Source organism: Cydia splendana, chromosome 13, assembly GCF_910591565.1.
Source record: "Cydia splendana chromosome 13, ilCydSple1.2, whole genome shotgun sequence".
NCBI lineage: Eukaryota > Metazoa > Arthropoda > Insecta > Lepidoptera > Tortricidae > Cydia > Cydia splendana.
Window position 1 is genome coordinate 17125660 of NC_085972.1, and position 27019 is coordinate 17152678.

The 27019-nt window shown below is 36.0% G+C and overlaps 1 protein-coding gene across 1 annotated transcript in view; it reads right to left on the reverse strand.

Moving 5' to 3' along the window:
• The window catches only part of LOC134796248 (uncharacterized), a 94566-nt gene that overhangs the window by 17175 nt on the left and 50372 nt on the right, over window positions 1–27019 (reverse strand). Inside the window, exons 4-7 of the mRNA XM_063768296.1 lie at window positions 22319–22453; window positions 4516–4644; window positions 3686–3799; window positions 118–243 (exon numbers count right to left, since the gene is read on the reverse strand). Of these exons, the coding sequence (XP_063624366.1) occupies window positions 118–243; window positions 3686–3799; window positions 4516–4644; window positions 22319–22453 (504 nt within the window). The remainder of the gene's footprint in view (window positions 1–117; window positions 244–3685; window positions 3800–4515; window positions 4645–22318; window positions 22454–27019) is intronic.

A 27019-nucleotide genomic window follows, 5' to 3' on the forward strand; every position in this document is an offset into this window, starting at 1 on the left:
CTTTGTCCAGCAGTGGGACACCATATAGGCTAATAATAAAATGATAAAATAAAAAAAGGAAAATAAATCTTAGAGAAAATATAAATTAATTAAATATGTGTGTTTAAAAACACTTACTTCTTTTCCAACTCCTTGTACTCCGGGCTGTCTTCTTTGATGTCCACATGCAGTGGTATGAGCGAAGGCACGTAGTTCAAGGTGTTGTCCAGTAGATCTCTTCCAAGGACCAGGTGTGCTATGAATCTACAATCGAATTCAGAAGATTGAACTGAAGTCCATCTGATAAAGAAACAGGTTATAAACGCGGGGGAGCTATACTCTGTATCTTTAGGGATTTAAATAAAAGTAATCAAACTATTTGTACATTTCCGGGTAGTTATAACATTTATAACGTCGTCTAGTATCCACAACCCACAACACAAGCCTTATTGAGCTTACCGTGGTACTAGATTTATATTTATAATATTTATTTATTTTTATTGGCTAACCAACCAAATACAAAACCGCCTGGATCTGTCACTGAACGACCTGACTATAACCTACATTATTTGATCATGTAATGTTTTCGTCTACCATCAACTGGCTTAAGGAGCCATTTGAGGGTAGAATTGTTTACTTTTTTTAAACTTTCACGATTATTAAACATTATCAAACTGCACAACGGGACTTAATCGCGTATTTAAGTTTTAAGATTTACCTCCGACGTTTCGAGGACGGCGTTGTCCCCGTGGTCTCGGAGCAGACTGGCTCAAGTTGACATCAACATCTTCTAGCCGCGCGAGTTTTTCGGGGTAGTTCGAAAAACTCGCGCGGCTAGAAGATGTTGATGTCAACTTGAGCCAGTCTGCTCCGAGACCACGGGGACAACGCCGTCCTCGAAACGTCGGAGGTAAATCTTAAAACTTAAATACGCGATTAAGTCCCGTTGTGCAGTTTGATAATTGTTTACTTTTATTTAAATACCTAAAGATACAGACTATAATTTAACCCTGACAGCTTTATAAATTTAACATTACAGGGTGGCCCAAAATTACGGTGACAAAGAATATTATATCTTACACATATTACAACACGACATTAAAAAATAAATATACAATCATTTAACTAAAACAAAACGTATTATTTTGAATATATACTCCTTTAGCTTTGATACATAAGACTAACGTTTGTTATTAAAGTTATCAACAATAAGGTGGTGGTACTAGTGCTCGACATGCTAATGCCCAATAGATGACACCCTGCTGTCACCAGCATGACTTAAGTTTCGAGATGACATGTACTGGGACCGCATAGCTCCAGTTTCACCACCTTATGCCGCAGTAAAAAAATTGACAACGTATTTTTGCCCCCGAGTGTAATCAAAATTGTTTAATAAGAATAAAAGATACAGAATTGCCTGAAAAGAATATTGTCGTCGGCTACCGGTATAATTATTCGTGAAATAAAACAATTTAAAACAGTTTACATAGCGTATAATTAATTTAAAATACATTCCGACGTTTTGGGCCCATTACATTACCACACGTGGCCACGAGTAGACTGAGAAAATTTAAAATAACATTGTGCAAAATACACCCACATACAAAATAATGATAACAAAATTAAGGCCGTAAATGCCAGACGCGTAAATAAACATTGTTTTATTCCATGAATAACTTATTGCTTAAATATTTTGTTTTATTTAGTACGTTTATTAAATAAAAATTTACATTTTATTTAATATGATTTACTTAGTAGGCTAGTAGCTAATATAATCTCTTCCCTCAATACCTCTCATCACCTAATGATATATTCAACGCTCGAGTTCTCGTTGAAGCTGCGTTTAAATTTCAATATTACTGACATACATACATGACATAGTATACATTAGATAGCAAAGGTTTCTGAGTATGTCAATACTCAGAAACCTTTGCTATGTAACGAATATGCGAATATCTTCTAACGAAGTCTGTTATCGCGATTAATTCCACCCCTTTCAATAAGACAGAAGAAATTATTTTTGGAACTGCATTAACTTTATGTTTTGATTGGTCGCTTAACTCATTGAAGCGCTGGTGGCCTAGCCTATAGCTGGTTTGTTAGTGCACGACACCTTGCATTTTGTGACTATGCGCTGAAACTTGGCACAGTTGGTTCTTAGCTGGTCATGAGCAGATACAGACTGGGAGCCGTCGAGAGCCGCCTCTCATTTAGTGGAAGGGGGGAAGTTCGACGCTGCCACGCTTCACTTGGAGCAACATTTATCTAAAACTGTACCTATTAGGGCATGTAATATATCAGTTTCGGATAAATTGAGAATGAGGAATCTATTTTTAGAACAAAAACAATGCACTTTCTAACAAAAAAAAAGAATAAAGTAGAAAAGACTAAAAAAACGTATTTTTGTTTTTTGTTTTATAATTACCGTTTTTTTTAAGTGTAGCAGGAATCTGAATCTAAAAAATATAGTCGTAAAGCTACACTTATTACGCTTTAAAAAATATATAGTTTATTATAGAAATCAGTTGATAAATGGGAGATAAAAAATAATATTAAGCGTGGGTCAGAGTGATCTAATATTAAGGTGGGAAAGTTACTTATAATTGGTTATACAACCGTTTTTTTTTTTAGTTCTTCGTAAATAAATCGTAAACGGTAGCCCACAGCAAAAAAAAAATCTGTTACGTAAATAATCTGTTTCAGATTTCTTATAAAATAAGTGCTACTTATTTCGCTAGGATCAATATTAAAAAAAAATATTGAAGGGAGAAAATAAATTCTAACGTCTCCTTTGCCAAGTTTCAGCGCATAGTCACAAAGTGCAAGGTCCCCATACAACGATGTGCACTAACAAACCAGCTATAGCGGTAAGAGCGTGCAACTTTTAATCCGGAGGTCGCGGGTTCAAACTCTAGCTCGTACCAAAGAGTTTTTCGAAGTTATGTAAGTACCTACGAAATATCATTTTATATTTACCAGTCGCTTTTCGGTAAAAGAAAAGATCATGAGGAAACCGGACTAATCCCAAAAACGCCTAGTTTCCCCTCTGAGTTGGAAGGTCAGATGGCAGTCGCTTTCGTAAAAACTAGTGCCTACGCCAATTCTCGAGATTGGTGCCAAGCGGACCCCAGGCTCCTATGACCCGTGGCAAAAAGCCGGGATAACGCGAGGAAGTTGATGGTCGTTTAACTCATTGTTACATAATGAACTCCAATTATCTGTATTACCTACTAAAAGGAGACGTACCTATACTCTGTATCTTTAGGTATTTAAATAAAAGTAAACAAATTATTAGTACATTTTCGGGTAGTTATAACATTTATTGGTTAACCGACCAAATACAAAACCGCCTGGATCAGTCACTGAACGACCTGACATTAACCTACATTATTTGATCATGTAATGTTTTCATCTACCCTCAACTGGCTTGGCCATTTGAGGGTAGATTTTGTTTACTTTTATTTAAATGCCTAAAGATACAGACTATAATTTTGTGTATTGCCCATGGTATAATAATATACTCCGCCTGGTACTCTATTCCCGTCTTTTCTAGGTCACCTAACTGACACAAGCCTACGTCATCATGCGACAGCGCTATATGATAATATGCGATAGCGCTATATATAGCGGCCATGTTATTGTGACGTAGGCCTGTGTCACTCTGGGAATAGAAGACCATGTTTTATTAGACCATGGTATTGCCTACCTTTCGTGTGCTCTCGGTTGCAATGTACCGCGCCCAAAGTAATTGATTCCTAGAACGGACGCGATGCCTTTGCACTCTATGCTCCGGAGGATGTTCTTGAAGCCAACTAAATATCTAGAACAAAATTGTTGTAACAATAGTTATTCGTTATTTATGAGTTAGTTATGTATTAATTCATGTAACGCGTAAGCTGAACACATCGTTTTCCACTGAAGGGTTTGGCCAGTTTTTCTTTAGGTTAGGATACCTATTTCAGTTTACAGGAGATTTGTAATAAGAATCGAAGGAAGCGCTGGTGGCCTAGCGGTAAGAGCGTGCGACTTGTAATCCGGAGGTCGCGGGTTCAAACCCCGGCTCGTACCAATGAGTTTTTCGGAAGTTATGTACGAAATATCATTTGATATTTACCAGTCGCTTTTCGGTGAAGGAAAACATCGTGTGGAAACCGGACTAATCCCAACAAGGCCTAGTTTCCTCTCTGGGTTGGAAGGTCAGATGGCAGTCGCTTTCGTAAAAACTAGTGCCTACGTCAATTCTTGGGATTAGTTGTCAAGCGGACCCCAGACTCCCAAGAGCCGTGGCAAAAATGCCGGGATAACGCGAGGAAGAAGAAGATGAAGAGATTTGTAATAAGAAATCAGATTTGCCTTACCTCCATATGGTAGTTACTGCTGTGTCCTTAATTTCTTTAGTGAGATGGTTGAGCAGCGCCGCGTTAGCGTTGTGTACCACTCCACTACGTCTGTTATATTCATGGAATTCTGGGTGTTTATGTTAAAAACCTCCTCCTTCTTGGTATTGAAGTCGGTTAAAAATGAGATTTGCCTTACCTCCATATGGTACTGCTGTCTGTGTCCTTAATTTCTTTAGTGAGATGGTTGAGCAGCGCCGCGTTAGCGTTGGTGTACCACTCCACTACGTCTGTCATATTCATGGACTTTTCGGTGTATATGCTGTCCCTGGGGATTAAACAGTGAGTCATTAATGTTCATCATCATTAAGAAATATTAACTTAAGAAATATTCTTTTGTCGGTGACTTTTTGATACGATACAACCCCTACTTTTCCTTTCTTCTCTTCTTCTTCAATTTAAGAGGTATCCTCTTGTCGGTGGAGTATTTTCCATTTCTCCCTCTCATAAGCCATAGCCTTGACCTCTTGATACGATACGACACCAGCTTCTGTCTTTCACTTGTTCTAAAAAGCTGCGTCTGGGTTTTACTCTACCCTGCTTGCGTCCTATCCGCCCCTCCAGGATAGTTTTAATGAAGTGGCCGTGTCGTATTAAGTGTGCAATCATTTCTCCGCGTCTATTTGCAATAGTATTCAGGATAGTTCTCCTTTCATTAGTGCTTCTTAGCACCTTCTCATTCGTTACCGTCTCTCCAACTAACGTCTTCTATACGCCTCCAGCACCATATTTCAAATGCTTCCATTCTCTTTCTATTAATGTTCAGAGGCCTGAGAAGACTTTTAACCCTTCGTATGTCTTTGTCAATAATTTGCTACTGAATTAATAATTAATTAATTGCAAATTACAGTCCACATTGTCGGGGAGGTATACGGATCAAGGCATACGAAAGATTAACCAACACCAATAGAGTAGACTAAGACACGTCTGCAACGATTTTGATAGCACCCGCAATGCAAGTGTTATTTATACGTCATAATTTCATGGCGATAGTAGTGTAGATACAAAGCATTATCAATAGGTACCTACCATTGGAGGGTGCGTTCAATCTATTTTACCGATAAAACAAAGCAACATTTCCATAACGTTATCGTCTCCATAACACTCCCCAAGATTATATACCTGTTTCGTTTTTACGATTGCAGCAATGAATTCACAATAAAATCTATATTGTCTCTTTTATGGAGTAGGTACCTATTGTTGAACATGAATGAGTGTAGGCAAGCGTGCTCGTATATTTTTAATAGGCCTTTTCTTTTTCTAAGTGTGTTGAGGCTTAATTGAAATGAGAGTACTTAGCTAAAAGACACTAATATAAAAACGACCGTATGTTATTGTATGCTTATTTTTGATCATAATATATAGTTAAAACAGGTTGTAGTCAAGACACTTTTTTGTCTAGCAGTGGCTTATAAAAAGTAATACTTGTGCTTTATGCTTTTGGATTAACAAAAGCAGAGGACTACCTATGAAACAGCACGTCTGTTTAAACGATATTTCATTTACGCACATTAGCACAATCTGATCACGTCGAAAAAGTAGGCCGTATTCGAACAATGCTTCTAAGAGATCACTGCGGTACGATGACGAGTAGTCAGTGTCAAACGTGACATTTTTTCAATCAACGTCACTTTTGATACTGACAGATCGGTATCGCACCGCGGTGATCTCTTAGAAGCATTGGGCTGTAAGTCTTAAACCACCCGTCTGTAGCCGCTTAATCAGCGAGCTTATGGTCGCGATTTAATCATCCGCCACCGTGGCCAGTAGTTACATGACATAATAATAAGTAAGGGTGAGGGACAGGGGGTGCGACCCTCGGTCCGGATCGTACCTGGTCCAACAGATCTCATTAAGCTATTCATCGCGGTAAAGCTGCCAGCGTAATGGGAACATTTGAGCCAGGTACGATTCGTGACGGTTATTTTGTTTAACTTTTAACGAAGCATGTTGCTGATTTGCATTTGTAGCCACCGGACGAAGCCTGCGTTGCGGATTTCTTACATATAAATAAAGTATTTTTTAACATTAAAATATACCTATGGATGATTAATAATTAATAAGTTATAAAGTGCAACCATCATAACCATGCTGAAGTGCTCTTATGTGTGGGCGTCTTTATACATACACGCGATGGGATGCTCTTAAGGGATTATAAAAATGATAAAAACTATAACAAACGCCAGTATATGACAGGGTGTGTCAGATTATATCCATTAGGGGTATTAAAAACCCATCAAGTAGCCTTGGTTGGGCCTTTAGTTGCATTTGTGGGAGTGGTTGTATGATAGTGGGAAGAAAACGATAAAAGGTACCATCACACTCCGCGATTGATAATCTTTATTAGTAAAAAAAACCGACTCACAAACCTGTCTGAAGTTTTATTACTCTATTAAAAGTCCACTCCCATACCATACAATCAAAGTTATATACGCTCTCAATTTAAAAATATACATGCAGACATATTCAAGTATATGTCTGGTATTAGTACCTATTCGTTTCTAGAAATTTTAATACACACACATACGTATATATTAATTTAATGTTCAATTGTTCATGCCAAGTTTCAAGTTATTACAGCACGTCGTTTTAAAATGGGAACGTAACTTAGCGTAGTGTAACGGCGGCGAAGTTCTTGTAAGTATAAGTAATTATTAATTTATTCTACAAGAATTCCCCAAACCGCAGAGTTTGAACTTTCAAGTGAAATTTATATAAATAGGTACCTAGTCATTCCTTTTAGTATGCCCGTATGACGTTGGGTGAGCGTATAATGACCAATGACACAAACAGGAAATGTTATTTATTAGTCTCATTTAATAATATTATTCACCAAGAGTACTTTAAAATATCACGGCCGGTCATTCTAGTTCATCTCTTTGATAAGAACACATGTGTCTTAACATGGAAGTTAGTGATAAAAGCTTATAAATTATAAATATTTGTTTGATAGTGAAATTGAACAGTAGTTTAGTAGAAATATTTTTATTTTGAAGAGTGTAGTGAAATAAGTAGGTACTTCTGTGAATTTTATCCGATTTCGTATCACTTGTGAAGTTTAATTTTAGAACATTGGTGATACACACAATTTCGATAAAAAGACACAATACTATATTATGGAGACCGCATTTGGGCGATGTAAGTACGTTAGGTACCAAAAATAAACTACTACTAATAAACTCAGTACCTACTAAAACAGTGTCTTTAAGCTCTTCAGGTACAATGGTTCTGTTTTCTGTCTGTTTAAGTATATGACATAGTCACCAATGGCGTTATTCATGAACGCGCTAGAGTCTGTTCGGAAAGAGAAGAGTCGTGGAATGTATTGTGCCCCAAAAATTTCACGACTCTTCTCTTCCCGCACAGACTCTACATACTCTACAAGCCTAAATTAGTTATTAATCGTTTGTCTTCTTCTATCACTTGTGACTTGTGAATTTACGCAGGGGATAAAATTAATGTACTTATATTTCAATTTCAATTTGAATGTCAAAATCAAAATATACAATATATTATTAAATAAAAATAAAAAAACATAACATAGGTAACTTACACTAAATTAAAAAGCAATATATTCAAATGACAAAGGAATATTTACAAACGTTAAAATAGTAATAATATATACAAATGTCAATAAAACCATGAGAAAACGAAAAATACAAATGTTTAGTATATTAAGGAATCATTTTACATTAAATTTACTATAAAATTCTTTTACTGTATAGAATGCTCGGTCAATTAAAAATGGCTTATTATTATTCGGGCAACTAAAATATTAATCAGGAACTTACATTGGGCTTATAACAATAAATTATAAGTTGACTGTGCATTAATATTTTAGCGCCAATAAAATTATATTAGCCTCAAATATAAGCATCATATTATTAAAAAATTGGCAGCAAAATCAAGCCACCTAAAATATTTTTTTCTACTCGTCGACTGTAATTCCTGAATTAAGATTTCGTATACCAAACTGCATTTGGGTACTTTTAATTTATGGGCTCCCAATTCAACTATAATATTCATTTCGATACAGTTTAGTCATTATATACTACTATAATGAAATTGACCAATCACCGCTCGCCGCGGTCAAGAGGATGAAACAAACAAAACCATAGCTCAAATTAATTACTAATTTTAGGTTGTATTGTAGGAACAATTGCTCCATAAGTCAGAAACGCGCATGTGACACCTTTAATATAGGAACATCCATAGATTACGAAAACCGCTTAGCGTTACTTGTTAGTCTCCATAGGCTACGGTGGCTAAAATCGAGAAATCAGAAATTATTTCAGAAATTATTTATTTGCATTGATACAGTATGGGGATGTTACAATATAAATGGTGTTACAGATCTTGTACCTAGCTTGCATGCAAGCGTACAAATTCATCATTATAATCATAAATTGAAATAAATATAATTTGTCAAATTGAAATAATAAAAAAAATTAACATAATAGGCATATCACAATACAATTAATAACTAAATATCACTAATTTGAGTATTGCTGGTATTCGAGATACGACTTTACGCTGTAGAAACAACGCTCTGAGAGCCAGTTTGTCAAACTGCGTTTAAAAGCGTTTCCCTCTAGCAGCTTTAGTTCCTCCGGGAGATTGTTGTATACAATGATGCACATATTAAAAACATTTTTCTTGTATATCATCTGCGACAACGAGGGTGGTATAAACGGTTCATAACGTTTACCCTGGTTCGCCTTTCAAGGACTTTCAAGGACAAGGAAAAACCTGTTTAAAAATTGAATTTAGCAAGGAGCAAGTACCAGGGCCTCATGAGTTACGAGAAGGTGTCGTTGACCAGCCCGCCGGGCCGCGGCCGGGGAGCGTACGAGTATGAAGGTATCGCGGCTGCTCGCGTATCTTAGTTGTATACTTTTGGTTTGTTTACCTAAGATATGATTCTACTAGTTTAAAGTATTATTTTTGTTAACTCGTAGAAAAAGTATTGTATACAATAGTGATATAATCAAGCTTTTCAATCTCGTACCTTACTTAGCCAACTCAGCAAGCTTCGTTGCCTAAACACGGTACTCGACTGAAAAGCTCTCTATTATATCACAATTGTATAAAATACTATTAGGGAACTTGAAGTGATAGGCGACTCTATCAATCAGATGATAGAGTCGAAAAGTGGTAGACCACTTTCTTGGCTGACTGTACCTGCCTATTAATAAACAAAAGCTATACGGGCATTAAAATACAACTCATATTGATATATAATTTTAAAGCTCCATTTTTGTTGCCAATCTATTAATTTTAGTATCCATTTCTATTTTTTTAAACTACCCAAATTCGATTAATTACTTGACCGGTTAAATACGTGACATTAAAAAACGCTTTTAACTTTGTAACAAATAGCTCGTAAGAAGCCGCCTCTTTTATTTCACGGCTCAGGTTGTTATAAATTTTAATACCAACTACCCCCAACGAGTTGGACGATTTTACGAGCCTGACAAAGACGGATTTAATATTAAGTAATTTAGGCTAGTAAAGTTTTATGAAGAAGGGGTAATAATGGGGTTTTATTAGACAATAGTACATTGTGCTACATGGCCTACATGGGGCGTAAGTAGAATATTGCAAACGAGAGTAAAATAAAACGCGACGGCTTGCCGGAGCGATTTATAGACTCGAGTTTGCAATATTATTACGCCCCGAGTTACATACAATGTTTTTCATCACACTTGCGATACAAAAATTAAGTATAAAGACAAAAAAACTTAATTATGGCAGTAGAAACTTCATAACTCCCTAGGGAGAACGCTTTTTCTATAACTCCCGCTAAACCTGCGTGCAATTCCACATTTACTGAGCGAGTGTGATGAAAAGCATATTATTGATGGTATTATTCATTTAAACTTCTTTTAAGGGGCCCACGATTAACAGTCTGCCGGACGGTATCGGCCTGTCAGTTAGAACAAAATTTTGACAGTTCCGAACAACTGACAGGCCGATACCGTCCGGCATACTGTTAATCAGTGGGCCCCTTTAAATACAAGTTTGACTTTATGCTAGAATTTCAGCATTAATCAGTGCAAAACGCGAAAAGTCTCGAAGGCAATTCCTTTAACCAATGCTTGAACACGTTTTATAGTTGTGCCTAAGCATTGGTTGAACCCATTGCATCCACCATCAAAAAAAGACAGCTGTCCAAATGAAGAAATATGTCTCGGCGACGATGCCTTTAAACAATGCTTGAACACGTTTTATAGTTGTGCCTAAGCATTGGTTGAACCCATTGCATGTCGATGTCAGCATTAATCCACCAAAAACGAGAGGCAGCTATCCAAATGAAGAAATTTGTCTCGAAGACATAACCAATACTTGAACACGTGTTATAGTCGTGTCTAAGCATTGGTTGAAGCCATTGCATGTTGATGTCAGCATTAATCCATCAAAAACGAAAGGCAGCTGTCCAAATGAAGACATTTATCTCGGAGACGATACCTTTAACCAATACTTGAACACGTGTTATAGCCGTGTCTAAAGGGGCCCACAGATTACCAGTTCGCCGGACGATATCAGCCTGTCAGTTAAACGCAAAAGGTGACAAAACCGAACAACTGACAGGCTGATATCTCCGGCGAACTGGTAATCTGTGGGCCCCTGCTTTGGTTGTGGCCATTGCCTGTCGGTGTCGCTATGAATCAAGGAAAGAAGCTGTCAAAATGAAGAAAATTGTCGCAGAGACTATACCTTTAACCAATGTTTGACCACGTATTTTGAGCTGTGCCTAAGCATTGGTTGAAGCCATTGTTCACCGATGTCACTATCATCCACAGAGAAGTTGGTAAGAATTTGTAAATAGATAACTAAGACGTTTTTAATTTTATTGAACTTTAGCTTTATACAGTTCGTATTATTGTAACTCGTCTAAAATTTAATGAATTCCTTAATGAGTGACGAAGCGACGAATGGGTGGGTAACTTTCAATGAGATCAGTCACATTGTAAACGAATAGAAAATCTTTAATCCATACATCAATGACTATCAGGTATTCTTATGCTTGTTCTAATGTGCAAGTACCTATATAATAACCACATAAAAACAATTCAGCCATGGAAAATCAAATCTAAGTACTTAGATTACAGAAAGAAAATAAAAGTATAAGAATGAAGTAAGTAGATTATAGTGAAAGTATCTTTCCAACTTTGATTGAAGATGAGCCACGACAGAAAAGTTTCGACGGACATGATGGATGCACATATTTTCTTAACATTCATTATTAAAGTAAGTAATTTCTCAAGCGTCCAATCTTCAAACTTGTCTTTTGAAGTACCTAATATTGTCTACTTTAGCTAGGTAAGTACAGTTAGCATCAAATCAGGGATGTTGCGAATATCCGCATCCGCAACTGCGGAACTTCCGCATTGTTTTCAAAATCCGCATTCCGCATAAAATCGATGTGGAGCTTAATGCGGATGCGGATGTCGAACAAGTCGGTACAGGAACGTTTTAAGGGGCCCACTGATTTACAGTCCGCCGGACGGTATCGGCCTGTCAGTTGTTCGGAACTGTCCAAATTTTGTTCTAACTGACAGGCCGATACCGTCCGGCGGACTGTTAATCAGTGGGCCCCTTTAGCAGCGGCGTAACTGCTTGGTAATTTTCTCATTACCTATAACGAAATCGTCTAGATCCAGAAAAGTCGACCAAGTTACTGTTTATTAAATTTAACGCACCTATATTCTTGCTCAAATACTAAACGTATCATTTTTTTAATAAAAAAATACTAAAATGTAGTATTTGACGTTTCTTACATCTTGACATCCGCATCCGCATCCGCGGATGTGAGCCTTTAAATATCCGTATCCGATGTCAAAAAATCAACATCCGCAACATTCCTGTATCAAATAGACAGTGACGGCCAAAGCAAATGCCATGCAAAATTTATACTGAAACTAGACTATAATTGCACGGGCAAACTCTAACCAAAACCTTTAAAAGGTTAAAGTTTTCTTGATAGAAAGAAAAAACACGAAAACATGTCTGATTTTAATTTATTATCAGTTGTATATCGGTAACGGTACACTGCGTAACATAGCAGTATCATTTTGTTATTAAAATATCACTTACTGTGATATTTTCGAGGGATCTGATGAGCAAAATTTTAAACGGAAGTATATTTTCTCAGAGTAATTGAGATAAAAGGTAGGTAAAACCTGCGCGGTAGCCATTTCTTCCGTCGCAAGTTTCGCGCGGCGCGCCATATCTTTTGTTCCCTTCTAATTTCCTGGTTTTCCGCCCCGTCTTAACCAAATTCAATAAACTCTAATACTTAGTAGAACTATTAATCCTAGTAACTGTCTCAGTATTTTTCCCCACCTGAGCGCTGATACAGATTTACTACTTAATCGATCTTGATGACGATTCATTGCGATTCATTTAATTGATTTCACTGTCAATCGGGCGCTGAACCTGAGTGTCGTTTGTTTTTTCAATTCAATTGTTTTTTACACAATTCAATTATTTTTCTTATTTGTTGGTTTATTTTTTGTCTGTAAGCCAATACTGGAGATAGGATTGCTTTTAATGAATTCTGAACCAACAAAAACAATATCGTTTTATATTTAATACTTCTTAGGTATCTTATACGGCCCATCCGACAAAAAACATGAATTTTAGGTAGGTACTTCACATGTAGCTCTTACAAGTACAAGAAAATATGCCCTCTCTAAAATTATAAAACGTGAAAGTTGAGCTAAACTTATTTTATTTTAGAATAATCACATGTCCAATCATAGGACAAGTCTATAGAGATGGGCGACAAGGTAAAGAGCTGGAGGGTGGATGAGAGGGATAGCATGTCTGACCACCGCAGGATACTCTACAGCATCGAATGTCGCTTAGAAAAGATGAAGGTAAGAAATCCACGTAAAGCAGACTGGATGAAGTACGAAGAGCTAAGGGAAGCAACTGCTTCGGGAGTCAGGTATGAGAATGTGAATGACCTAGAATATGGGGCACTCAGACTAAATGAGATCATAATAGGAGCATACCACAAGGCATGCCCGGAGAAACTAGTGCAAACAGGGAAAGGGCAACCTTGGTGGAATAGAGAAATGCAGAAGGTAAGGAAAAAGGTGCGTCGGGCAATCAGAGTAGCAACCAAAAGGGATGACTCTAAGAGCTTGGACGCGTACAGAGAGGTCAGGAACAAATACACCAGACTGAGAGAGAAAGCTAGACTAGAGGGCTGGAGGAGGTTTACGGGAGAAATAAACATATATTCAGAGGGGGCGCGAGTGGTAAAACTGTTAACAGGAGACCGAGCATGCCAACTGGGTAGTTTGAGAATAAATGGAGACTTGGTTACGGAACCGGAAGAGATATTAAGCGTCAAGCTGAAATCACATTTTCTGAACTGGGTAGAGGTGACAGAAATAGGGGAACAGGAAGGTCGGGAGGAGTCCGACTGGGAGGGAAGGAGAGGGTTGAGTGGGCGATCAACTCCTTTGCGTCTTTCAAGGCTGCGGGCCCTGACGGAATCCTGCCGGCACTACTGCAGAAAGGATATAGATACATAAAGGAGAATCTGGTGGAATTATACAGGGCAAGTATAGCCCTAAGCTATATTCCAAGGGTATGGAGAGAGGTAAGGGCGGTCTTCCTGGCAAAACCGGGTAAGAAATCGTACCAAGACCTACACTACATCTACATCTAGGAAGAGTCTTTTGTTGAAAATAGTATAGTAGATAGTATAGTAAATACTACCTACTATTCTTGTCTGTGAATGTAAGGTACAGTTAGGTGTAAAAATATGGATGCATACAACTTACTCATAAATATACAATATTTTAAACTTTCGCGTTTTGAACACACATTTATAGACGGGTCTAACGCGAATTTTACGACGCGACGTTTCGACACAGGCCCCTATTTCACCAAGTACGACAGGTACGACAATTGTCAAAAAATGATAGACCTCTGTTTCACCACACCGACATTTGTCAGTGATACATGTCGAGTGACAATTGACAAGTGACAGGTGACAGGTGACAATTTCGTAAATTGTTTTGTATAGAATTTCATATAAACATGACAGGTATTTTGGTACAATTGTCCATCTTATTGTTATAGCATTAAAAAATTACATCTTACTTTTTATCCTTGTGGAATATTATATCCTAAATTTATATAATCAAAATACTTTTTATTATACCAAGCGTCTTAACACATGTAAATACCTATAAGATTAATTTATAAGGGTCGATAAAAATAATACAGTATAATGAGTAACATAAAAATATTAAAAACTAAATTTAAAAACTAAAATTAAAAACTACCTAAAATTAAAAACTAACTAAAATTAAAAACTACCTAAAATTAAAAACTAAACTAATCTAAACTAAAGTAAATCTAAAAAAGGCCCCCGCGACATTGTGCCAAAGATGCTGGCAGCATTCCCTCGCTGAATGGCAATACTAATGCGTTGCGAGAGAAAGCTGCCAGCTCTCTGGTCACCGGTGGTATCGGCCAGCTTTTTCGACAGTTCTTTAAAAAGAACATGAGCGCTTGGACCCCACGGCCCCAGTGTCTCGACACCGAATGCCACAAAATGGTATTGGGGGCCGAGACCTTGATACTTTGAAAACTTTTTGTTTTCAGCCGCCTCGGCAGCCGCCCGTCCATCTTAAATTTAATGACAATTATTTTGTGAAACAAGGGTAATTTTTACTAGTCGATATATTTGTCAATTCTTGACAAGAGATCGTTAGATGCTTTCAATGTGCCGTGTTGTCATCACTAACATGATATTGATTGAGATCCCAACCCCATCTAATGCAGCGTATACCTACATTATTTCTTGACAAGGCGTGAAAGCATTAATTGTTTGTTACTTTTAAGTTATTTTTTCTGCAAATGCAAAGTGCAGTGACGTCAAAGTAGAAATCTATTCGTACCTACTTTATATATCACCTCTGTTGCTTTCGCGGAGATTCATTTTCTAACCAAAACCCTAATTTTACCGTTAGTGCCCAACTTAACCCAAGTAAATTATTAAAAAAAAACAATACCTACCTAAACATACCTAATTTCGCTACCGGTCCCCAACGTAATCAAAACTATACTGAGACTTATTCCAAATCCAAATCCTAAATGTTGAAGTACTAAACGCCTTCGTAGGCAACAATGATAGGATTAAACGAACTTACCTGAAGTGAAGTTCAATCCTGATTATATGAAGCATTTGGTCCTGAATAATTAACAATGTAGTACATCTCGCTCGCTTGCCATTTAACGCGAATTTAGAGCCGCCATAAAAGAAAAAATCACCAACTGTCAAGATGACACTTCATATAGTTTAGAGCATACATACACTGATTGGGAAGTAACCATGAATTCATGGTTACTCGAGGAGGGTGGGGGTACCCCTTATTCAGGACCAAATGCTTCATATAATCAGGATTGAACTTCACTTCAGGTAAGTTCGTTTAATCCTATCATTATATTTGCATTTGGTCCTGAATATTAATTAACAATGTAGATGTTTAGAGAAGAGAATCAAAACCAAATATCTCAAAAAACTACCCAAAAAACAAGCACTTGTATTTTTGGCAAGAATGTATATATATTTTATATATCTATCATGGATACCTATCTCTATATATCAGCAAAGGTAAACTAAACATAAGTTGCCATGCGAAATCTTAAAGTAGATCAATGTTTCAAATTCCCCCTCCTATAATATGAGAATTATCAACAATAAAATTAGAGTCTGAACTTATCATGCTATTTTAATAGGTGAATACTTTGAGAATCAGAGATTTACTGTGTACAAAATTTTGAACATGTAAAGATACCTAATAAATATCTAACAAAAGTAGCAGACTAGTTATCTGGAGCATCCCCTCGTTATAAAACATTATATTCACTGGTGAGACCTGCCCTTATGATCTTTACCTTAACCAATGTAAGACATGATAATTCCATTATGTAAAGAAAATATAGAAATATTATTACTCCCTCTTTTAGTACTAAGTAGCATCTAAGTAATGTACCTATATTATGGTATATAAATATAAAGCCTCCATAAAAGATGGAAGACATGTGAATTGTTACTATTTACCTTATACGCTTATACTTTCTTGTTACTTGTCTAAGATACGTAAGACAAGGTTTTAAGATATTATGATGCCATATTTTTCTCTAATATTGTATTCGTTTATTCCAATAAGTACGTATTTCATTTCCTTCCTTTTATTTATTTATTCATAAACAAATGTGTCTGAATAGTCATATTTCTTTATCTCAGGTCTTCAAAGAGTATTGCTATTCTAAATAAACATAAAAATAATTGTACTATTTGTTGAAATGAGAAGTATCTAGGCCTGTAATCTTAGTTTAAAAATCTCAAGTTGATTTATTATTCGTGTCATACACCCTCAAAATTAAATAGATTCGCATTGCTTCTCGTGCATGCAATTAAGCGTAATTTATTGCATGTCCATATCCTAAAATCCGAATACAACTCTTCTTTCCCCGGTTGGAGTATCTTGAGACATGTTTGGAGTTGTTTCAACTAAATATAGTAAATTTGTTACTACATGGTGACTTAACACTAGATAGTTTATGTTGGAGGGGATTTAAGTATCCTTATTTAAAAAGTTGTTAAGTAACCACTTAACTAAGCTAACTAAGTAGTCACTTCCTAACTATGCTAAAAGGGGTATTACCATTTATATAGCCTACACTTAAAATATAATAAATTGCTTTCCTAGCTACAACAAGTTTCACTTTGTATTATATTTTAATATTTTATTTCATCATCATCATATCAGCCAGAGGACATCCACTGCTGGACATATGCATAGGGAATATTTTATTTATTTATTATAAATGTCTAGAGGTAAGTACTTATATAAAAAGATGATCCTGTTGGGTATCATTCTTTCAATTATTTGTTCTAGTATTTCTCAACCACTACAGAATCTAACAAAATAAGCAATTTAAACCAAAACAACATGTAATTAGGTCAAATAATGTAAAACATTTATTTAGGGACTGTGTAAAATTATAACCACACATATGTATGTGGATCGGTCTGTGACGTTTCGTGCACTATCCCATAATAAAAACCACAAATCACTTACAACATGTGCATACACCTCGAGAATTCTAAATAGGTACTAAGGAAAACAGAATATGACTATTTACATAACATAGTTATGAGCTTATGAGTTATTATAGATAGACAGTTTGTCTCGAATGTTCTGTTAAGTGAAAATATCTTCATAGATCAGCTTGGAAAGTCGTAAGACTGCTGAGAGGTGTCCCTATCTATCCACTTTCTGTTGGGTCTTTACTGATCATATTCATACAGAGAGTATAAAGAAAAGCATATAAATGCAACAAAATGATCTGTTGTAAATTTTATTATACTTGTGAAATTGTTTCAATTCACTACTGATTATTTATACAATTATAATTGATTACTTAGATCATTAGAGATAAAAGAAAAATATCTATTGCTCATTATGGCATAAAATGGGCATAAAGCATAATTTTACTTTCGGAATCCAATCCTTCTTTCATTTCAGCTCTACTATCGATAATTGTCTCTGATGGACCTGACCCATTATCATTAGCCCCCCAACCGTTCAAAGTAATTTTACAGTACCAAGAGGTATCAAACATTCAAACACAGATATAAATAAATACCTAAGTAATAATATAATTTCATTTTATGTTTTGGCCTTAAAGTTAGCTAAGACCGTTACTGTTTTAAAATCTCAAGGATTCTGCTATAGAAATTTGGTAGATAAAGCTTTCTCTTGACCCTTTAAAAAACAAATACAACAAGGTAATGGGGACACTAATGTTCAAAAGTTGGGAAATGTAATATAACTATTACATACTTACCTATAAACCTAACTAATTATCTACCTACCTACCTACTATATTTTATTATATTACCTACCAACCTAACCATTTCTTCTTTCTTATCACAAATGTATTCAAGTCTGCCCTTTAATGGGCATGAGCTTGTGCTAAACTGAACCCTATCATTTTGTAAAAGGGTTCCAAAAAATAAATAAATGTTACCACTGTCTTATAAAGGCCTGAAAGTTTGATAAATAAATGAGTTTGAAGCATTGTGCTATAATTTAATTGATATTAAATATCCATTCTATTGAGATTAAGATTTCATATGCATAGTTTTGGTATTGTATCCTTGTTCACCTACAGTCTTGTATGTTATACAACATACTGTTCATTATCTTACATTTGAAAGTAATAATAAACTCTCGACTTAATTCAATATATAATACATTTTTCTGAAGTAAATAGAAAATATGTCTTGTTTGATCGTTTTCACCGAAGGCAATAGGGCTTCGAGAACTTAAAATTCCATTGCTCAAGTGACTGAGCTATCCGGGGACATTTCATAGTTTTGTTCACGTTATAATTGTGACATTTTCATTTATATTTTTATGAGGGTGGGTAAAATGGGTGGGTAAAGTGGGTGGAGGGTAAAATAAATTAGTAGCCCTTGAAGGGTTATGTTATGATGTCTCCTTATGATATTAGAATTTATTAGTAAATTTGTATGGCAATTTACCAAACTGTATTCACACAATATGATATTATGAAACAAGCTAAAGCTATAGTAAACTTGTAAGTGTTAGTGAAAAAAGTATAAGCCATTAACCCCGGGATATGACCTTTCACAATAAGGCAGTGGTTTGGATCTAGTCCTTATAAAGGCTGTTAAATACCATTCTTTTGTACACTAGTATATGTGTGTGATATACACTGCCAAGTCACTTATTTATTTTATTGTATTAGTGCAGGTTACAGAATAAAAATGGTAGGCCATTCTTAAGCCTTAAAAGGGTTCAGCACATATTATAAATGCTTAGCATAGATATTAATCCAGAGACATCTTTCCAACAGCATCCAGAATATTGTTATTATTTGTAAACAGTAAGTAGATACTTAATTAGCATACAATTTTGTTTAATGCCGCTAGCGGGCTTGTTAATGACAGAATAACACTGTCTATATTAGAATATGCTTGTGTTATTTATGTTATAGTATGTACATGAAACAGGACCACGTCCATGACTGTGCTAATGCTAGTGTGCTAATGTCATTTTTTATTTATTTTTATAATACAAAACGATTCACAAATTATCATCCCACGGATGACATGTTTTTCACATCATTCACATGTAATCCATTTTATTATCGAATAGTACATACTCTTGCTCGTCCCACGGACGAAAGGCTTTTTGCCATGCAATAAGCATTATATTATAGTTAAAGTGAGTTGAAAAAGATCTGACCATCGTTCCACGAACGAAGCACAATGTCACCACGCGACATGTGAATATTTTCAAGCCAATATTTCAAACAATGTTGCTATGCCATAAGCATTATATTATAGTTAAAGTGAGTTGAAAAAGATCTGACCTTCATTCCACGAACGAAGCACAATGTCGCCACGCGACATGTGAATATTTTCAAGCCAATATTTCAAACCATGTCCCACGGACCTATGTCTATCTTCTCTATAGAATGAAGCACAATATGTCGCCACTCGACATGTGAATATCTTTAAGCCAACACCTCCAACAATGTCCCACGGACATAGACAAACTCGTCACACGAGTATGTATAAAAACTTGGCAAAAATTTTGTATAGGTACTCTATAATAAAGTGAGGTTAAGTACACGACTATTGTATTAGACCTCCAAGTTTCCCCACGGGCACACTTTTAGCACCTTATAGTTGCAAAAATTTGGAAAATGAAGACTACTTTTGTTTACCAGCTGAACACTGCTGAACACAAATGCTGATTAAATCATCCGTAAAGATGTACAAGGCTGTACATTGTGATGATGCGATATTTACAAATTTCACTTTCCATGTACACATTGCACTGCATATCGTCTTTTTTAGGTATAACTGCATGGGAAAAACTAGTAATACTCGATAAAACTTAATTTACTAACAGTATGCGACAGATGTGTGAGGCGCGCGCAAAATATATGGAGTGTCATCTTGACAGTTGGTGATTTTTTCTTTTATGGCGGCTCTAAATTCGCGTTAAATGGCAAGCGAGCGAGATGTACTACATTGTTAATTATTCAGGACCAAATGCAAATATAATTACTATTTATAGTGTTATTATGATTTCATGCTTGTTAAGAAGAATTTAAAAGCGATTTAAAGCGATTTTTATTTGTACCCTAAAGGCGAATTTATTGTACAAAGTTTTGCCAACGTTTGCCAATGGGTTTGCTAACAACGAAAACACTACAATTGTCACCTAAGCCTGACACAGCTCCGATTTCATGTCAAGAATTACCGACAAATTGACAAACATGTCGACTTATAAAAACTACTCTTGTTTCACCAAATCATTGTCATTAAATGAAAGATTGACAATTGTAACTAAATGCCTGTCAAGTTTATAAGCACTTCTATACAAAAAGAGTTTACGAAATTGTCACTTGTCACCTGTCACTTGACAATTGTCACTCGACATATGTCACTGACAAATGTCGGCTTGGTGAAATATAGGGCCGTTTCACTGGTCGGGGTCGCGGTTGTCTGATGTCCCAGCAAAATGTCAAAACAGAGATTTGTGCAACTACCCGACGAAAAGTGTATGGAAAAGTTTGGGGTAGATATCACATTTTCAAACCACCCACTACACATAATGTTAATTATTGTCAATAATGTTAATCATTGTAATGTTATTATTGTGGCGTTAGACCCGTCTATAAATGTGAGTTAATATGTTACTCATAAAATATGTCCCATAGTTCTTAATACGCTGACATGCGAGCTACTTATGTGACATATTTTTGAGTACGATGAGTGCACCCATATTTTTACACTTGACTATACCTATGACAACAGTTTTTACGCTTTCAAAATTATTCTAGTTGCCTAGATTTCCCAAGAGCAACATTCTAATAAATATTCAGGCAACTTTAGACCATCAATTATAATAATTGAACTTTATTCTTTAACTTTATCTCCGAAACACATTTTCGTAAGTGCTTTAGGAGCGTTCCACGGGCTGTTTCGTACAAACGCATTTTATTTCCTGTGTTGCGACTTTTTTTCGGGATTTAAAGCAGGCGATTTTTTTTCTGTGCATATTTTTGATCATTTGTCATAGGAAAGGAAACTCTTATACCTGCTAATCTTCGGAAAATTTGCGTTTTTACGCAAATTTGCGTAGGTAGGTATTGCAAAATTACGTTGCTAGCCGAGACCGTAAGAAATTATTTTAGCCCTAACGACGTACCTAACCCCGAAAAGCTTTTTAGTTATTACGTATAAGTCGTATTAAGGTGATTAATACATATGAACATTGAACGTATATCCAGCTATATTTGTTGTTCCGTAAAGTTAAGAATATTGTTGAAACAAACGTCCACAATTTTAATTTTCATCACACTTGCTCGAAAAAGATCTAATTTCATGCAGGTGTACTAAAGGACAAAGGCTTATATTAGTTATATTATTCTCGCTGGAGTTATGGATTGTGAAAAAATAAGCTATAACTCCCTAGGGAGTTGCGAGTTCGAACCTCGCCAGAGACAGTGAATTTTACCATTTTTAATTTATTTCTAAGCTTTATGGCATCATTTGCAGACGTTTCATCTTAATACAAAATTATAATAGTACATCTTTTCTGCGTGTGTTAGACCCCATGAAAACTGAAAAAGTAAGGGCAAATCGCCGAAATGTATTACGAATGAACGTGGAGGGAAGTACGAGGAAAGGAAAACCGAGGTAAAGGTGGACTGTGTGAGAGATGATATGAAACGAACGCAAGTGAATGATGAAATGACGGGCGTAAACAGAGGGCTGGAAGAGAAAGACATGTTGCGCCGACCCCTAGTGAATGGGACAAGGGCAAGAGAATGATGAGACCCCATGAAAAGTCTGTACTTACCTGAGTTCTCCGAGTTCAGTCCTAAACGTCTCTTCATCGACCGGTTTGCGTCTGTTCTTGAAAGCGAGCAGCGGGAGGTCCCCCATTTGCAGCAGCGCGTTGTCAGTCATCGTGAAACGCATTGATAAATTAGATCTGAAAAAAAAAAACAAATTAGCTACTTTTTTTCAAAGGCCTTCTCAAGTTCAAGTCTCACCCAAGACAGAAATTTTTCCACTTTTAAATTTATTCTAAGCTTAATATCATCGTTCGCAGACTTGTTAAAAATTAAGATTTGCTACTTGACTAAAATTAGCAACATTGAATGGGAAGTAACATAGAAAGTTGCCAATTGGCAACTTTACGACTTTCGTCTACCAATCTTTAAAATTTCCTGGTTATAAGTTAAGCTAGCTATTAATAGTGAAACTTCCTAATAAACACTTCCCGACCAAATTAGAACGCTGCCATATAGTGAATTAAATCAATCCTTAAGCAAAGCCAACTGCGCTTAAATCGGTACATTTATTTATTTAAACTCTATTGCACAGTAAACAAATATACAGTCACAAAAGGCGCACTTAAGAGCCCTTCAACGTGCACACTAGCGCCACTGCTAAATAATCGTGATTATTTAATTTTAACGACAGGTATTTAAAAAGGAGGGCCGCTACGTACTGTATTGTGTATTTAAGTACCTTTTGAATACATCAAACTAGTTTTTATGTTGCTGGATTCGTCGAACTAGGACCTCAAAACATAAACGGCCGTTTTAACTTTAGACGCATAGATTGACGAAATGTAGCGGCCCCCTTTTTTAAATACCTGTCGTAAAATTTAAATAATCATGATTAATTAGCAGTGGCGCTAGTGTGCACGTTACATGGCTCTTAATGCCACACGGCATTCTTTACCGGTTAACCTTTAGGCCAAACAGAATAGCATAGTTGGTTCGAGGTAAAGAACACTTATAACTTATTTATTTACAGTACTAGGTACATCAGTTTAGGAACCATGATGCTAGAGCAGACACACAGAAATAAAATATATAAAATGTAAAATATATACATATAGGAGCCTTAAGTTTGAATAGCACGTCAAAGTCCAGTGGGAAAGTACTTAAGCTCAGCTTCAGACTAAAGGATGACTCACGCTAGACCGGGCCGCGGCCGGACCGGATCTTCCGGCGCTTCGCTTTTCTATGAGAAGCACCACGTGATCACCGATCAGCCGTCATAGAAAATGACATGTAGGACGCCTCGTCCCGTGCACGGCCCGGTCTAGCGTAAGTCTTCCTTAAATGAAGGTGAGGACGGGACACAATCAACTTAATGACTCATGCATGTTGCATGTTGCAAGCAATTACAGTGAGTGGCTTGCGTTTACTTGGCTACTTGGAAGCCGATTCGGATTACCATGGACATAAAGAGACACACCATAAAAAAACCGGGCAAGTGCGAGTCGGACTCGCGCACGAAGGGTTCCGTACCATGGTTACATATCAGAATACCGAAAGTTGATTTACCTAATGTCGAATCACCTATGCTCGATTCACCTATTTTTTGAAACACCTAATGGTTTATTAACCTAAGCTCATACCACCTAATGAACGAATTACCTAATGCACGTTTCACCTATAATTGTTTTACCTAAGCTCAGAATACCTATGGTCGATCTACCTAAACTTGATACACCTAATGCTTGAAATATCTAAAACCGATTTACATAATACATGAAATACCTAAAGCTGACATACCTAATGGATGATCCACCTAAAGCTGATATACCTAATGAACGATATACCTAAAGTTGATTTACCTAATGGCGAAAATACCTAAAACTGTTATACCTAACGAACGAAATACCTAAAGTCGATATACCTAAAGGACGGAATACCTAACGTCAATATATCTAATCCACGTAATACCGAAAGTCGACATACCTAATGTACGATATCCCTAAAGTTGATTTACCTATTGAACGAAATACCTAATGCACGTAACACATAAAGTTGATATACCTAATAGGTACAGTAATCTGTAAAAATGTGGGTGCACAAATCATCTCAAAAATATGTCCCATAGCTCTTATATCAGCGAATTAAGAACTATGGGACATATTTTTGAATAAGTTGGCTACACCCATATTTTTACTGTTGACTCTGTGTCTCTGTCTAATGAACGAAATACCTAAAGTCGTTATATAAAATAATTTACTGCAGATAATATAAGTAAATATAGCATTAATAATAAAAATAAAGGTAATATTATATGTAATTAATAGATACCTATAATAAAATTATTAAATTATAAATGATAAAATCTATACATTTATTGATTAAATTCAGATTTAAATTAAAAACCCTAAAACAAAAAGAAAAAAATAGTTTAAATCATATAATGTTTATGCGCAGTCAAAAATAAATTAGAATATGAAACTTAAAACATGCAGTAAGAAAAAACGCCTCTTCTTTGACAGGCGTTTCGACAGCTATGCCGTTCCATTCAGACAACTTATTAAGAACGGTTTTTCAATATTCAATATTGAAAAATAAACGTGTTATAATGATGAAGAGGTAAGTAATAAAATATGTATATTTTCTTACATTAACAGTAGGTTTTTATGCTGATTACGACGTTTAAAGGAAATAATATTAACACTCATAAATAAGTAGTCATGAATTGGAACAAATATAAACTTTAAAAAAATTGATTAGTGAAAAGCACTAGTTCGCGAAAACCAACTTTCCGCACGCTAAACGGCTACGTAAAGTAGGACTTTTTGAGCAACTGTATTAAAAAGATTTATTTAATTACATGTAAACTTATTTTTTTATCGCGTTCTAAAAAAACTATGGCCTACTATCCTGAAATTACTCTAACTACAACATTTATGGTCACAAGTTCAAACCCTTAATAAAGAAATAAACTAGATTAATACCTATTTTCTTTTTGCTGATGTTGTCTGAGTTTTTTCATCACTTTATGAAAACATTTTCCTTAAAACTCCAGCATTCAATAATAGTCACACCTGATTGACGATATTCGAGTTTATTTTGGAATGTAGGTACCTAGATTTATGGTACCTACAATAATGTAGGTACCCTTCGTGTTTGAAGGTAGTTAGGCATAATCTTAGATAAAATTAGCTATAGGTACTTCGTTCGTTAAAACATATACCAGCCTTAGGTGTTTCGTGCATTAAGTATATCGACTTAAGTGTTACGTGCGTTAGGTATATTAGCTCTAGGTATTTCGTTCAATAGGTAAATCAACTTTAGGCGTATCCTCCATTAGGTATATCGACTTTCGGTATAACATGCATTAGGTATATCGATTTTAGGTATTCGGTCCTTTAGGTATATCGACTTTAGGTATTTCGTTCGTTAGGTATAACAGTTTTAGGTATTTTATCCATTAGGTAAATCAACTTTAGGTATATCGTTCATTAGGTATATCAGCTTTAGGTGGATCGTCCATTAGGTATGTCAGCCTTAGGTGTTTCATGCATTAGGTATAATAGTTTTAGGTAAAACGTGCGTTAGGTAAAATGTGCATTAGGTAAAACGTTCATTAGGTGTTTCATCCATTAGGTTAATTGAGTTTAGGTATTATAAACTTAGGTCATTCAATGATTAGGTAAAATGATCGTTGGGTAATTTAAAAATAGGTGAATCGAGCATAGGTGATTCGACATTAGGTAAATAAATTTTCGGTATTCTGATATGTAACCCGTACCATAATGCAAAAAACGGCAAAAAAAAACGGTCACCCATCCAAGTACTGACCCCGCCCGACGTTGCTTAACTTCGGTTAAAAATCACGTTTGTTGTATGGGAGCTGATGGGAGTCCACTTAAATCTTTATTTTATTCTGTTTTTAGTATTTGTTGTTATAGCGGCAACAGAAATACATCATCTGTGAAAATTTCAACTATCTAGCTATCACGGTCACGGTGACAGACGGACGGACGGACGGACGGACAGCGGAGTCTTAGTAATAGGGTCCCGTTTTACCCTTTGGGTACGGAACCCTAAAAAGGGACAAAGTATTAGTGTGAAGACATTTTAGGTCATTTTATGCCTCAAGCATTCATTCTTTTATACGGAACCCTACCCCTAAAATAAAAACTGGACAAGTTCGAGTCGGACTCGCGTTCCAAGGGTTCCGTACATTAAGTCCGACTCACGCTTGACTGTACATTTCTAATAAGTTTTCCTGTCATCCATAGGTATATAACTATTTTGTGTAATTTTTTCAAAATTTTAGAATCAGTAGTTTCGGAGTTAAAGGGGGGGAAAGGTTGGACAGACAGACAGATATACAGACACACGAGTGATCCTATAAGGGTTCCGTTTTTCCTTGTGAGGTACGGAACCCTAAAAATGAAGTTCCTGGTATGTACAATCCAAGATAGGAGTATGATGAAGCGTCTAGATTCTTCAAATGCGTCAGTGAGAGTAGCCATGATCCCATACTGCTACGCAAAAATGGTCTTAGGGGACCTTTCCTAACTTTTAATTCACCGATAAAAGTGCCAATTTAGCTCCCTAACGCCATCTGTTAGATTATTGTGGGACGACGTTGACAGTGACAGCTAGAGGAGACGCCACTGTCTACATAAAATGGTTTAGGGCTAATCGTTAGAGTCTGTTCGGAAAGAGAAGAGTCGTGGAATGTATTGGGCCCCATGCATTTCACGACTCTTCTCTTTCCGCAGAGA